Raw genomic sequence first — 15,948 nt, forward strand, 5'->3', positions numbered from 1 at the left:
TGCAGATCCGGGTAAGTCAGCAATGGATGTGGCGAGAACTTAATGAGCAAATCTAAAAAGCCAGTGAGTCGAAGATAGATGTGGCAACTAGTGGTGACTCGATGGTTGTAGTTAATGGTGGACAACAAGGTGTGATGGCTTGCAAAAAGCAAGCTTTGGTAGGCAAGGTGGAGAGCAAGCTTTGGTGAGATGGGCCAAAGTGGAGGAGAACAAAAGGTAAGGATTAGCGAGTTGGGAACTATGGCGATCTGTGCGAGGGTTGAAGGTGACCAAGCTTCAGGGGCGGTGTTGGCAAATGATAGGCAACTCGATCTATGGTGAGAGTAGGTTATTGCCATGATGGCGCTGAGTGCTCGATGGTGGACGCTCGAGAGTTGAGATGTATGTTAATGTAGAACTCAAAGATGAAGAGAAAATGTGTAGCAGTGCCCTAGTTCAAGTTAGGGTTTGTTCAATTTTTGTTTTTGTTTTTGTTTTTGTTTTTTATCATGTCTAATTTATTACAAGTATATTCGTTTCTTAATCTATCCTATAATATCATGCTATTCATCGACCTTAACATTTGAATTGACTTTTACTTTTTTTAACAAGAGCATGGTTAATCTTATAGTCATTTTATTGGGAATTTTCTTTTTAATTTTGAAATATTTTACAATCACATAACACATTCGAAACACTCCTTTTATTTTATTCAACCTATTTATACTGCATGCATTACATCGTCTTTAATTTCTCATCTTGTTGCTATTTTATTCAACATGCTTTAACTCTAAAAAATATTTTTAAAAATATGTATATTGTTGATGAAGTGCTTGTGACTTAAGTGTATAATTAGTACAAAATAACTTTAAAATAGTATATACTTTTTTGGTAATTGAAAATATCGACGACTAATCCATAAAACAGAGGGTCTTCTTCTAATTCATGTCCTCCATTGTTTTAACTCTTAAATTGTTATGAGTTCTTATTTGGTGTGGTTAGCCACACTCGTTCGATTTGGTAAGGTCCTAAACTAATTTTAAATTTTAAAATATTATTTAATTATATTAATATCATTGAATAGTTATATAATAATATTATAAATATATATAGTTATGGTTTAGTTCGTGTTACTATTGGTTTACGACCAATACAAATCAAAACCAATATGATATCCAAAAACTGAAAAATATTTGAACTAAAATTAGACCGAACAAATTAGTTAGCCGAATTTTCAGTTCAATTCGATTTGGTTCGGTTCTTCGGATTGGTTGATTTTCAACAACACTTAGTCATAGCACCAATATTCATAGTAAGGAGAAGAAGGAAATCTAAGAATGACCACATTAAGTGAACACACAAATTTATTGTGAAAAAAGTAACATAACACAAGTTGGACATTCGAACACACAAGAACTCAATTTTAAGGAGGTCATATAGATAGATATGAATGAGTGACAATTTTTTTTGTTTGGTTAAATTAAGGACTTTGATGTATGAAATTACCCCTTAATTTTATCAAATTGTTCTACTCTAAACAACATAGAGAATTAAAATTAGAAACAGTATATATTCATATTAGATATAATAATATTCATAAAATAAGTTTTCAAATTCTTGTTCATTACTTTAACCCTCAAAATTTCCTAAATCTCCCAACAACTTTTTAGAAAATAACGGTAGACTTGAGATAACGCGAATTATGGTTACTTTAAAAAAATAAAAAATAAAAAAATTATTAGTTATCATTTACTTAATTAAAAATTTTATTTTAGTTTTAATATGGTAAAAAAGAGAGAAATTTGGAAACTACCCTGTTACCATTTTGGAAAGTACCCCTCTCACCATAATTAAAAATCCCGAGGCAAGCAAAAAAGCTAAACCAAACAGGTTCGCGTGGTTGGGTCACTTGGGCTATGTCGGTTCCATAGTCCAACCAATCGAACCGGGCTAATAAACCGGTTCAACCTCTACGGGGTTTCTTAAGGCCACCGCACCGTCCTCTTTCAAACACGCTCCCAACAGCCCGCCACTCCACTAAACCCAGAATAAAACCCTATGATCGTTTCTCTCGTTCGCGCACTCTATAGCTAATAGTTTTTATTTGAAATTTTGACTCTCCTCCTCTCTCATACCAGGGCTTCAATTTTGGGCCTGAAAGTCAAGTTGAGGTTTTAAAATCGTTTTTCAGTTCATAGTTTGATTATAGGGTTTTGTACTCCGAAGTTAGAAAGAAGATGGCGTGGGAAGACGAGGTTGTCCTCCGAGATGTCATGAATGCAGGGCTTGTCGTGAGCGACCGCATCGGCCGGGAAGCTGCAGCGCAGCTGGACCTTGAAGAATCCCTTGAAGCTGCGAGATACGCTAGTCATCCCTATTCAACTCACCCTAGAGAGGTACTTCAAAAAATCACTAGGAATATTGTTGGTAGAACATTCATTTTGGTTTTTGAGAAAGCGGGGGGAAAAATGTGGACCCAAATGTTTTTGTTTTGTTCAGGTTTTAAAAAATGGAGCATGTAGACTCATTTAGCCGTGGGAACTGTATTCAGTGGGCTTCTTGAGTTTTGGGTTGGCTTGGTGTTTTTGTTTTAATGGGTTTCATACCTTCATCTAACACTCGAGACTGTATATACATATTTGTAACTGGCGTTATGTTGTATGAATAGCAGAATTTGTTTGCTTTTATGTTTTTAATTTTATTTATATTTATATTTATATTTTTAAAGTTGAATTGGATGAGACATCATGGTGCGACCTAGGTAACTATGGCTTGTTTTTGACATTTTAATAATTATGTAAAGTTCAGAGGACCTTATATAAATTTAGAATTTTTTGTAATATTTTTTAAATTGAAATTCATGTAAAAAATTTCATAAACATATGTGACCGTTGGTAGCAATTTTTGATCCATTAGGTTAATAGGGTCCTTCTTAGGTCCATAGTGTTGGCATGGCTGTTCTTAGTGGCAAAGGCTTGTATTAGGGCTGTATGAGGGTTGCAAAATTTACTTATGATGAATTGAATATAGTGCACCATTTGATCTATTTTCAGTCTTGCCTGTTTCTTTCATGTCTTCTGTCGCTTTTACACTTCCAAACCCTATTTTTTAATGTTTCTCTCTAGTTTTCTTCTTTTCTCTCCTATTTCCTTTACTTATTCTTTCCTCCTATTCTCCAATTTCTTTCCCAAACTTGTCTATCAATTTTTTTTTTCATTCTGAAAATCAAATATAACGTCCCTAAATTACATCATCTTTTCTTGTGTGTATTGTAAAAAATTCTTTATTGATTTTATGATGAGGTTCCTCCCATGTTTCTGATTTTTACCCCTATGCTTACTGTAGAATTTCTGAAATTCAGTAAAATGACAATGATTCTCTTGTGGTTTTGTCTTTCAATTGTTGGATTACCATAGCTTTGTTGGATCATAGCAAGGGGTTTTTGTTAGTTGGAATGACACATCCTAAGTCCTAACACCTTTTTTTTTAATAAATAACTATTCAATTTTCTAAGTTTGCATTTTGGCTCTGACGAAAGATGTGGATATCTTATGCTAGTTTTTAGTGCTACTCCAGTTTAAGAGCTTTAGTTATGTAAACCAGTAATCTCAACCTCTGAATCTATACACATAATCTGTGGTTGTTTGATATGGATCAAACTTAACATTCTCTGTGCCAATTTTGTAATTTGATTGATACTGTTTTTTTTTTTTTTTAGTGTTCTCTTGTTAATTTATTGATTTAAAGGAAATTCTGATAACTTCATGGTGCTTCTTTGTTTGTTTGTTTTTGTTTTTTTATTTTTCAAAATTTTAAAAATCTGATAATTTGATTGTAGAATAAATCTTTGTAGACTTCTTGAACTGTCAAATATTTAATTTCCCCTCTCTTTGTAAAGCTATTTGATTCCATTGCAATTGCAGTGGCCTCCTTTGGTTGAGGTAGTGGATACTAGGGAGTTGCCGCCTGTGCTTATTGAAAGATACAATATAGCTGGTGGAGAAGGAACTGCTTTATGTGGAATATTTCCAGAGATACGCAGAGCATGGGCTTCAGTAGATAACTCTCTGTTTCTTTGGCGTTTTGATAAATGGTGAGATTTGTAGGGAAGAATTTCATAGTTTCCAAAGATAATAATACTCTCTTTTCTGTGCCTTATGTTGAATGTTAAATATAAAATGTTGTTTGGGTTGGTGAAAAATGAATATACCAAGTGATAATGGGCATATATTAACTTTTATAGAAGTAGAAGCAGTGAATCACCATTTCACAGTTGCACTTTTTTTTTTTTTTAAATAAAAATTTTAAAATTTACTTTTGATGTGATTTTGAAATTGCAAGCATTTAAACTTTTAACAGATTTCGTATGGAAATTCAATTGAACTTTGGTAAGCCATACAACTGTTAAACAACATTTTCAATTTGTTATATGCTACCTAGATGTATGAAGCAAAGAATTTGATTTTATTTGATGTGGTTAGCGGCGAAGATGGGTTGGTTTTATCTTGACATCCAAACCAAAATGAACCTTCCACAGACGGGGAAAATTGCAACAGTCACCAAATCATAAATTGTCTAAACCATGAACCAATTAAACTGGGATTGATGGTTTGAGTTTGTTTGGGTCAACACTTTGAACAATAAAATTGACTTTTAGTTAACTTGGTCCTGTATATATGAAGTTTCATGAATAGAGTAAACAAAAATATAATTAGGATTTCCGTATAAATACGATCTATTACAAAAGAGATATCAAACATAGCACAGCATACAATATCTCATTTAATATTAATTTGATAGCAGTATAAGACGAATAAAGACCTTAAAAAATTGAGGAAAAAAACACATGTCCAAATATTGAAGTCATGAACTCCAAAAGTTACTGTTGTGGGTATAAATAATCTGCTATGCAAATATATAAATTAATTTCATGTTCTTTATATGTTGGCCAATAAAATTATAAAATGTGGTAATATTTGTTAATCATGGTTTATTCATAAAAATAATCATCAAGGCTTCCCAAACCCTCGATGGTATGGGAGCCTTGTGTATTGGGTGTTACATTTTTTTATGTCCTAGTTTGGTGGTTTGAGTCTCTTTTTGACACGTGCGAAATTACAACCCAAACAACTGTCTTTCAAATCGCCACCAAAATACCAACTTTTAAAACCAAACCAAAATGACCCAAAGTGCTTGGTTTGGCCAGTTTGGCAGTTTGATCCAAATTAGTGTGTACCCCTTCCCTAATTGCAATTGTAGCAGGTTGCAACTTTATAGAGAAGAATGAGGGGTAGAGCGACAGGATTTTAACTTTGTTCTTTTCTGTGTTTTTTGATAAGCAAAGCATTATATTATAGAAATAGAAAAGAGTACAAGTGCAACAAAAAGGGGGAAACAAGAACAAGGAGAACAAGGCTGTCAAGATATCCTCCCTTTACAATAGGTAAAACACCTAGAGAAAAAAGAAAACAATTACAAAACAACTCAATGAAGCAAAGCCAACCAACCCCATTGTAAGTTTTCCAGGGATACACGTCGAAAGAAGTCTTTTTCTTAACATCTTAGTGACACAAGAAGCATCACTCCACTCCAAAGCAAGTAAATGGAAATAGCAACACTCTTAAAAATTCTGGCATTTGTCTCCTACCAAATACTCTAATTGATTGCCATAACACTGCCACAATGTTTTTCTCTCCTTCCCCTTGCTCAACCCCATAAGCATAAGAGTGCATAAAGCCTTCAGAAAGGAAGGGTACTGGGGTAGGCCCAGTTTTTGCGAAGAATTTCAAACTACTTATCCAAAATAGCCTGGTATTTGTGTCCTTTGTTTGAGAAGTGGGAAGATTTGATCACATTTGTTTCATTGTTGCCCTTTCACTTTGGCCATTTGGAATAAATTATCCTTGGCGAAAACTAGATTTGTCCCTCCACATTGAAGGCTTTCCGAACTATTATATTTAGGGGATTTGGCAAGGGAAAGGATAAGAATGCGTTGTGGCGGTGCACTGTTATGGCTATTATATGTGTGTTTGGTTGGATAAAAATGCTAGAATCTTCAAAATTTGTGGGGCTACTACTAGCAGTTTGCTTTGGAGTGGAGTGGTTTATCTTGTGTCGCTGTGGGTGTGGACAAGTGCTTTCTTTTGATATGTTTCTTTGGAAGACTTACAGTGGGTTGATTAGCTTTGCTTCATTGAGTTGTTTTATGTTTTCCTGCGATCTTGTAGCTGGTTTTCTTGTTGTAAAATGAAGATTGCTTATTATTTTTATTTTTTTTCCTTTTCCATATTTTTTTGGTTGTGTATTCTCTCCTCTTCTAATACAATGTTGTTTATAGAAGAATAGCCCAATTGGATGGACAATGTAAAAACAAATGTGAACAATTCTTTCCACGCCTAAAGTGAAGGACCCAAACATCAGACATAAAGGCTATATTAGTTCTTTGCTTCTTAAGTCATTGGTTTGAGAAAGTATCGTAGTCTAAGTACAAGCCTTTTTTTTTATAAAAGGAACTTTAGGGCCTGGTTAGTTAAGGTTTTGGATGCAATTTTTGCTAGCTCAAAAAGTGGGATACAAAGAATACACAAAATTCGCATTTTGTTAAGTGTTTCCAAGACCTGTTTTTGGAATCTTATCCAAACACATCCAAAAAATACAGGTTTTTAGGAAACAAATTTTAAGTGTTTTTCTTGTTTTCCAGATGCAATGAGGACATGGATATGGGGTATAACCCATTTTTCAATAATAATAGTACTGATGGTAATAATACTACTAATAATTATAGTTATTGCTATTACCGTTTCATTAGCAAATTGCCGCTTGGGTCAACAGCAACCAAATGCAGTTCCACTTCCACTGTTTTCATGTTCAGGAACAATTTAGAAAATGTGTTTTCCAGTATAAAAAATACATGATGTGATCCCTTGTTTTCATTTTCAAAAACAACAATAAGGAAATTTGTTTTTGAATCCTTAACTGAATGGGCCTTTGGCTTTCCAAAATCCAAACTAAAGAATAAAGGGTGAAAAAATTGCCATTAGGACCACAAATAAATGAGAAAATAAAGACTCACAAAAATGTTCTTGAGAAGAATCTAAGCTCTAGATTTTTTATCATTCCCTAACTAGAAGGAGAAAGAATCAAGTACATTAATCAAAAGAGTAATACTCTCATTTGATGAACTCTTCCACAAAAAAATTGTTAATGCCTCTATCAATTGTCTCAATGCATCCATAGCAATAGAATAAAGAAAAGAAAAGGAAATAAGATCCCCTTGTCTAAGACCCTTAGAAGCTCAAAACCAAGACTTAGCTTCTCCATTCATTAGTACCGAAAAATCACAGGCTAGAGACAACTAGTAATATATTTCCTCATCTTTTGAGATTCGATTCATGCAACTCATATAAATTTCACACTAAATTGATTCGAAACTTACTAGTGAATAAGAAAACAACTGAATGGATTCACACGATTCTAAACCTATAACATCTTGAGAGAAAGTGTGCTTGGGGACCTACACTTTTTATGTTTGAAAATACGTGGTTGGTTCACGAATCCTTTCAGTCCTTAGTCAGGAATTCTTGGAGTGAGGATGTGGAGAGGGGCTAGGAAGGTTTTAGATTCATGAAAAAACTTAAAAGGTTAAAAGAGAAGTTGAAAGATTGGAATAGGGAGGTGTTTGAGAAAACTTAAAAGGTTAAAAGAGAAGTTGAAATATTGGATTAGGGAGGTGTTTGGAGACTTAAGGTTTAGAAAGTTGAATATCTTAGGAGAGTTGGTTGAGTTAGATAGGAAGGGGGAACATAATACTCTATATTGGGGGAGGAAGAGATGAGAAGAGTATCTTTGAAGAATGAATTGGAAGAGGTGATTTTCAAGGAAATGAGAAGTTGGAGGTTGAAGGTGAAGTTTAAATGGATCAGAGATGGTGATTGTAATTCTAGATTTTTTCATAGGATAGTGACAAGGAAAATGAGGAAGAATTTGATCAGGGAGGAAGTGGATAGGGGGGTTATAACTGATCAGGGTCAAATTACTACTGAAATCACTATGTTCTATTCTAATTTGTATTGTGATGAGGATGTTAGTATATCTATGATTGAAGGATTAGAGTGGGGCCCTTTAGTAGGTTGGTTGGTTGGAAAGACCTTTCGAGGAAGAGGAGAGCCACGATTTTTGGCATGGAGAGGGATAAAGCTCTAGGACGTGATGGTTTTAATATGGCTTTCTTTCAAGATTGTTGGACGGTGGTCAAGGATGATTTGCTTAAGGTCTTTAATGAATTTTACGGGAATGGGATTTTAAGCAAGGGTAACAATTCCACTATCATAACTCTTGTGCTGAAGAAGAATAAACGATTAAGATTTCGGGCTATAGACCTATTAGCTTAGTTTCCAGTGTTTATAAAATCATCACTAAAGTGTTAGCTAATAGGCTGAACTAGGTGCTTGATAGGACTATTTCGAAGGCTTAGAGCGCTTTTGTACGGGGTAGGTAAATTGTGGATGCCATTTTGGTTGTGGAGGATATTTGGAGAAGGAAGAAGAACAGTATCATCTTTAAATTGAATTTTGAGAAAGCTTATGATAGAGTGAACTAGGAGTTCCTAAATAAGATCTTTGTGAAGAAGGGGTTTGGAGAGAGGTGGCGACATTGGATTAGAGGCTGTTTGCTTAATGTGAGCTTCTTAGTTTTATTAAATGGTCAGTTTAAATCTTGGATTTAGGCTACGGAAAGGATTAGGCAAGTAGACCCTCTTTTCCTGTTTTTGTTTGTTTTAGTGGCAGATTCTTTGAGCAGGATGGTGGATGGAGCAGTTCATAGAGGTTTAGTGAAAAGCGTGGAAGTGGGGAGAGAGAGGGTCAAGGTTTCGCACCTTCAGTTTGCTGATGATAATATCTTTTTTCTAGAGGATCATAAACCATCCTTTAAGAATATTCTGGGTCTCCTTCATGTTTTGGAAAAGGTTTTTGGGCTTAAGATTAATTTGGGTAAGAGCGGTATCGCGGCTATCAATATGGCTGTTGAGAATGTTAAGGAGCTTTCTATGGAGGTGGGGTGTAGTGTTTTGGATTGGCTGCTGTCCTATCTTGGGATTCCTTTTGGGGGTAACCCTAGAACTGCTGGTTTTTGGGACCCTGTCGTGGATAGGGTTTTTAAGAGATTGGATGGGTGGAAAGGTGCCTTTTTTTTTCCCCCACTCTTGAGGGTAGAGTTACTCTTATCTAGCCCTGTCTTTCTAGTATCCCTTTATATTTTCTCTCGATTTTTAAGATTCTGGCGGGGATTGCTAATAAGATCGAGAAGATTATGTGGTATTTTTTGTGGTCGGGGGTAGGGGTAGTATGGATCATTTGGTTAGTTGGGGTGTGGTGGGTAGGTTTAAACAGGAGGGTGGTTTGGGTATTGGAAATCTTGTGTCTAAAAACACAACTCTTTTGGCTAAATGGCTTTGGCAGTTTGTGCTAGAGAATTCCTCTTGATGGCATTTGGTTGTTATAAGTATGGGTCAGATGAGAATGGGTGGGATACTAATTTGACATTTAGATGTTCTTTGGGGAGTCTGTGGAAAGCTGTCTCTCAGAGTTATTCCCTCATCATTCCCATATTAAATTCCTGATGGGTAGAGGTAGCAATATCTGGTTTCGGAAAGATCCTGGGTTGGGGAATGTTGTTTTGTCCACCTCTTTTCCACGCCTTTTTCGCCTAAGCTCTGGGCAGGATGAGTCCATTTCTTCTATTGTTGTTGGTTCGGGTGGTCCTTTGCCTTCTTGGGATTTCCAATTCCACAGATCGTTAAATGATAGGGAGATGGAAGAGTTATCCTTTTTGCTAGTCTTGTTGAATAACTGCTGTTTTTCTTTAGAGGAGGATAGGCAATCTTGGTCTCTGGATCCTTTTGAGGGTTTATTTGTGTAAATCTTTTTGTGATTTTTTGAAAAAGTCAAAATTTTCTTTTCCGCTTTATTGTTCCATTTGGAAGGCCAAAGTCCCCTTTAAAATTAAAACTTTTATCTGGTTGGATGCGCTTGATAGAATTAATAGCAATTAAAACTTTGAAGGCTATATCTCCAGACATATGTTCTCTGCTTTGATGGCTCAGAATTATCATTGCATCTGTTCATTCATTATGACTGTGTGGAGTGTTTGGAATAGGCTATTTGGTATTTTAGGCGAATATTGGGTGGGTTCTAAAACAGTGGAGCGTTTTTTAGCAGTGACTTTTGCTGGATTTGGTAGGAAAAAGGAAAGGGCAGCACTTCAGAAATGTGTGTGTGTGTGTGTTTTTTTTTTTTTTTGGCAGTTTTTTTGGGGATTGTGGATGGAGTGTAATGCGTACATTTTTCTAGGGAAGAAGTCGGCTCAGGTGCTGGTTTGGTGGAAGATACATTATTTGGCTTCTTTTGGTGTGTGGGGCAAGGGATTTTTAAGGGGGTGAGCTTTTCTGGTATTCAGCACGATTGGCTGTGTTGGAGTGCTAGTTTGTGATGGTTTTTTCTCTTTTGTTCTTTAGTCTGTAGGTTTTCCTTTATGTTTTTTTCTGAATTTTCCAGACTTTGTTACGGAGATTTGTTATTCTCCTAGGTGTATATTCTTATTCTATTAATGATTTCTTCTTTAATTATATATTAAAAAAAGGATATGCATGCAAACTGATTTTTTAAATTGTTGATAAACACCAAAAGTTAAGTTTTTTAATTATTTTTTCTCGATTCCTTCCCTTAAACAACATAAAGTTCATTTTCTTTGATTATTTTTCCTTGACTCATTCCCTTACTTTTTATTGTTTAAAGAAAGTGACAAAGCGTACACATGGAACATGCTTTTTTTTTTTTATTGTCAAAATTTAAATGCAGTTTACTATTTTGGGCGTTGTTTGTGCATCAATATATGCTTGTTATATGGAATCGATGATGGAAATTTGTAATGAATCTTAAGATTCAATTCAATTATTGATTCTTGATTCCTGGAATTGGAATTTCAATTCAGATTTCGAATCTCTATTTGCAACTATGCCCATAATTCCATCTAAGCAACCATAGCTAACCAAATCATGTGGCAGTCCAATTTCAACACTAGAAGCCTTTTTTTTCTTCCAACTGCGTCTCCAACCAGCTCATTGGCTGTCAACACTGCCTCTAAAATCTGCCTATCACCAACGAAAACACTCTGATCGTGGGAAATGGTGTCCATCATGACTGCAGCCAAAATTAGATAAAATTTTAGTCAAGATCTTATAAACACTTGTCACTAGGCTGATTGGTTTGAATTCTTTTTAACAAGTAGTAAGATCCATGTGTTAGTGATAATTTTTTTCTCTGAATGCTGCATTCAGATTTCGAAGTTCTGATTCCAGCTTAGGCACGGGCTATTGGAATAGAAACTTTATCAAATGCATATGGTTTCTAATGATTTTGTTGTTTACTTTCTTTGTTTGGAGTGTGGAAACATTGTATACCATCAAACTAAAGCTAAGTTTGAGAGAGTGCTTTCTTACTTACTTAATAATGGCAAGTGTTGCTAGACTATTGCTTTTGAAGGCATTTTTTGTGGCACAGATTTAATAAAATCTAAGCTTTTTTTATTTGATTTCATAGGAAAAGAAAATTTATTAATATAAGAAAGAATGTACTAGGAGGATAAAAAATCGTCCTAATCAAAACATTAAAACTAAAAGAGAAACTACTGTAATAAAAAAGAAGAAAAATGACAACAGCATTGACTTGGCAAAGCCAACCAATCACTCTGGATATCAGAGAATTCAAATTATCAAAGCAACCTGGCTAATAAACCACAATGAAGCAAAAACAACATTCCAATCCAAATCAAATCAATAAGAAAAATCTGATCTTGGAATATATGAGATTCCTCTCCAGAAGCCCCCGCAATTTATACATAACTGCATACCAGCATAATGCCTGTGCATGGTGCATCCTTCTGTCTCCCAGACCCTCTAAAAGCCATCAACAATAACTCCTCCAAGGAGCTAGGACATACCCAACGCTCACTCAACAAACCAAGTTGTTGCACTGTCTAAGCCATAGGGTAATGAAGGAATATGAGCATGTGTCTTAGCACTAGCCTAACACAAGACATGCATCAGGAAACAAAGCATGCCCCAGATTGTTGGTGTTAACTCTGTGCATTTTATTAGCTCAAGGCAGTAGTTTTACCAGTAATGGTCTTGAAGGGGTTTGTCATCATCTGGTTTGTTTGGGATTAGTTATCTTTTGGCTTGACTATCAAATCATTTTTGGGTTCTTGTAAGTTGTGCCTACTACTTGATTTCACTAGGGAAGCAACATTGCACTTTTAAGTTTAGTTTTTGAAGGGTCTTAATCTTATCCAAGTTTTTGCTATCTTCTAGTTTGTTTAGGAATTATTATCTTTTAGCTTGACTATAAAATCTACTATAGGTTCATTAGTTGCTTTTTCTACTTCAACAGGGGAGCGACATTGTGCTTTTAGGTTAATGTCTTACTTAGGGCTTGTTTGTGTGTACTTAATAGCCTCTAAATAGAGGTTGGGCTTTAAACGGTTCAAAAATAGGTGAACCGGATGTGTTTGTTTACCACTCTTAATAGCCTCCTAATACATCTAGTTCGGTTAGTGAATGTCACCTTGCTGGTTTGGTCAAATCATTTCCTGAACGCCTTCTTGACAAATTTACCCCTAATGGAATACAACTTCATCACTCCCTCTTTCAGACCCACGAACAGATTCACGATTCAAAGATTCATCTCTCTCCTCTGTCCCCAGAACAAACTCCTCTCCCCTCTTCTCCATCAACGGCCAATAGGACTTGCTCAATTTGGCAAAATCACATTCCAGATCAAAATCTTAACCCAGATTTGGCTATAGGGGCTCTGGTTGTGTTTGGGAAATAGAGGGCCAGAAGATAGGGAGGAAAAGGGAATGAAGGAAGAGGAGGAGAAGGTCTGTTCGAAAGAATGGAGATGGGGGCCACAATGGAGGTCTCTCTTTGATAATGTTTGCCTTCAGTGGCAACACCACATTTTGGATGACTATGGCGTGAATGATTTTTTTGGTCCTGTTTTATTTTTATTTTTAATATTTTTTATTCCAATATTTGATTTATTTATTTTATTATCTTTAAATTTAATTCTTGTCATTCTAAAAGGTTAAAATGGGAAAACACACATTTTCAGAGGCTAGTTACCAAATAATGAAAATAATTCTGCACCCACCTTCAAAAATTAGTTCTAATTATATTCAGAACCTGGTTCCATAGTTAGAATCTTACGATTCACTATTTGATTCATACAATGCATATCAGTTCCACACCAAATCGATTTGAATCTTACTAGCGAATCTAAAATCAACTGAATCACTGCCAAATCTATCGATACATTTTGTGAATCTGGTGAATCAATTCATATCTATCGTTTTGCACGATTCTAGACCTATCTTATTCCTGACAAGCCCAACTAGTTTAAAACCCCATTTATTTTATTTTTATTTTTAAACATGATTAGCTTCCATTCATCTATGTCAGTTTTTTGTGCTGAAAAAGAGGAGAAAATAGAACTTTAGGTCTTATGTTGCTTTCACAAAACCATTCTTCACTCTTGGGGTATAGTGCTTTGTCATTGAGAAGAAGGGATAGAACACACATCGGTTAAGGTGTTACTCACGATTTGTTATGTTATTAAGATTCAAAAGTCGTGCTTTTTTTTAGTATTTTGTTCATTATTATCATTTTCAATGTTAATTATTTTTTTCTTTGAAATCAAGAAAGAATATGCATGAAATGTTTTTTTTTTTTAAATTGTTGATAAACACCAAAAGTTCAGTTTTTAAATTATTTTTTCTCGAATCCTTCCCCTAAACAGAAATATGTTCATTTTTTAATTAATATTTTTTGACTCATTCCCTTACTTTTTATTTGTTCAGGGAAAACATACACATGAAATGTGAATTTTTATTGCCAAAATGTAAATGTATTGTGCCATTTTGCTTCTTGTTTATATATCAATATATGCATGTCATTTGGAATTGATTTTGGAAAATTGTACTAAGTCTTACATTTTGATATGATTCTCAATTCAAAATTCGCAAAATTGGAATTTCGATTCAAGATTCAAATCTCGATTTGACAACTATGCCCAGTTCACAAATTCAAAACTATATTTAGCATTGAGAGTGCTTAATGCTTAATTTTATCAAAAGCCCCCTTAGTATTAAACTTGGTTTTTGATTTCAATATTTGTCCTTTGCGAAACATGCAAGGCATTTTTTTTATGCTTAATGTTGTTTGTTTGGAAAATTTATTATGTAGGATAAGATATAGTTTGAGCTTTGAAAAATAAATTATATAAACATAAAGAGTAGTTTGGACCCAAGGTGTAATTTTGGGAAGTATGGGGATAATTGAAGATAGTAAGCCTCTTTTTATTGGGATTCTATAGCTGAAGGGAGTGTAGTTGGGTGGGATGAATGTGACTGGCTAGAAAACATTAGAAGGAATTTTGAATAGGATTGGGTTCCACTGTTACATAGTTGGTTTAGTCTATTTTATCTTGATTTTGAGAAGGAAGAGGTGAAATTCTTCATGACTTTCATGTCAATTAAAAATAGAGATGGCATCATCAGTTTATATTTGACAGAAGTAGGGTTGCAAATGAACCAAGCCACTCATGAGCGGCTTGGAAGCTCGGCTCGGTAAAAGCTCGTACGAGCTCATTTATTATCTTACTGAGCAATTCCTGAGTCCAATTTTTAGGCTTGTTTACTAAATGAGCCGAGCCTGAGCAAAGACGGGCTCGACTTGTGAATAGCTCGACTAGGCTCGGTAATGGGCCTGATTTCAATTTTTAGCTCATTAATTTTTCAGTTATTTATTTATTTATATTATTAATTTAGTCATTGCATCATTCCCAAATCAACAATAATTTGTCTACATTATATTAATAAATTTTAATATTTTTTTAATCTATAATTGCCCTTTTATATTGAATTTTTACATTATTAAATTTTCAACTATCAGTAGAACTGAAATTTCAAATGAGTAGAGCAGACAAGAATGTGGTAGGAGGGGGGGATTCAGATTTTATAGAGATGGGGAGGCTCTCGCCACTTAAGAAATTTCAATGTGGGACATTGAGACTAGTTCCTTAAGCAGGTTGCAACTTGCAAGTGCTCTCCCGTCCCCATCCATTCCTTGTCCAACATCAGAAAGCCCATGAAGTTATCAGGCTCTCTTTTGCTTATAAATGCAGCCTTCTCCACTTCATTCCCCTTTCCCTTGGCTGAGCTTGCACTTGCACTTGCACATGCTCCTGGCCCATACAGAGGAGTCCTGATTTCTAAATAAGAAATTTTTGACTTTGGGGAAAAAACGAGCCGAGCCTGAGCCTGAGCCAAGCTTAAGCTATCATATTGGCTCTGAATTGAGCCTGAGCATAACTTTTAAAGTTTGTACCAAACCAAGCCCGAGCCCGAGCTGACTTCTTATTTTAAACCGAGCCTGAACATGCTGAAGCTCGGCTTATTTGCAACCCTAGATAGAAGTAAAGAACAAAGAGGAAATTGTGTAATAAATTTCCATTCTCTCATGGGCAACCCTGGCACCATTATTAGCATCCTAAATTTCCCTTAGAGGTTAAATAATTCGTTGTGCTTAATAGAGTTAACATGAATAATCTGTTGTAGACTAGGTGGCCTTTGAAGGCATTTCCCAGACCCAGATATATGTACTATATGCCTTGATAGTTCTGAGTCTAGTTCCTTTTTTCTTTTGCACTGTACATCTGCTTTGGGGTGCATAGAATGGATTGTTTGGCTTGCAAGGTGATAATTGGTTTTGTCATGAATTGGTGGAAGGCTTTCTGTCTATTTCCTTCTGCGGCTTTGGAAGGAGTTAAGATTCAAGTAGATTGTGGAGATGTGCAGTTGTTTTTTTTGGCAGTTTTGTGGGGTTTATGGCGGGAAAAAAATGCGTGTATTTTC

General features: G+C 35.1%; 1 protein-coding gene across 1 annotated transcript in view; it reads left to right on the plus strand.

Moving 5' to 3' along the window:
* Positions 1 to 1,982: 1,982 nt before the first annotated feature.
* LOC131154526 (nuclear pore complex protein NUP155) overlaps positions 1,983 to 15,948 on the plus strand; it is a 78,178-nt gene continuing 64,212 nt past the window's right edge. Inside the window, exons 1-2 of the mRNA XM_058107343.1 lie at positions 1,983 to 2,375; positions 3,903 to 4,072. Coding sequence (XP_057963326.1) covers positions 2,217 to 2,375; positions 3,903 to 4,072 — 329 coding nt within the window. The 5' untranslated portion in view covers positions 1,983 to 2,216. The remainder of the gene's footprint in view (positions 2,376 to 3,902; positions 4,073 to 15,948) is intronic.

Source organism: Malania oleifera, chromosome 4, assembly GCF_029873635.1.
Source record: "Malania oleifera isolate guangnan ecotype guangnan chromosome 4, ASM2987363v1, whole genome shotgun sequence".
In the NCBI taxonomy this organism is placed as follows: Eukaryota; Viridiplantae; Streptophyta; class Magnoliopsida; order Santalales; family Ximeniaceae; genus Malania; species Malania oleifera.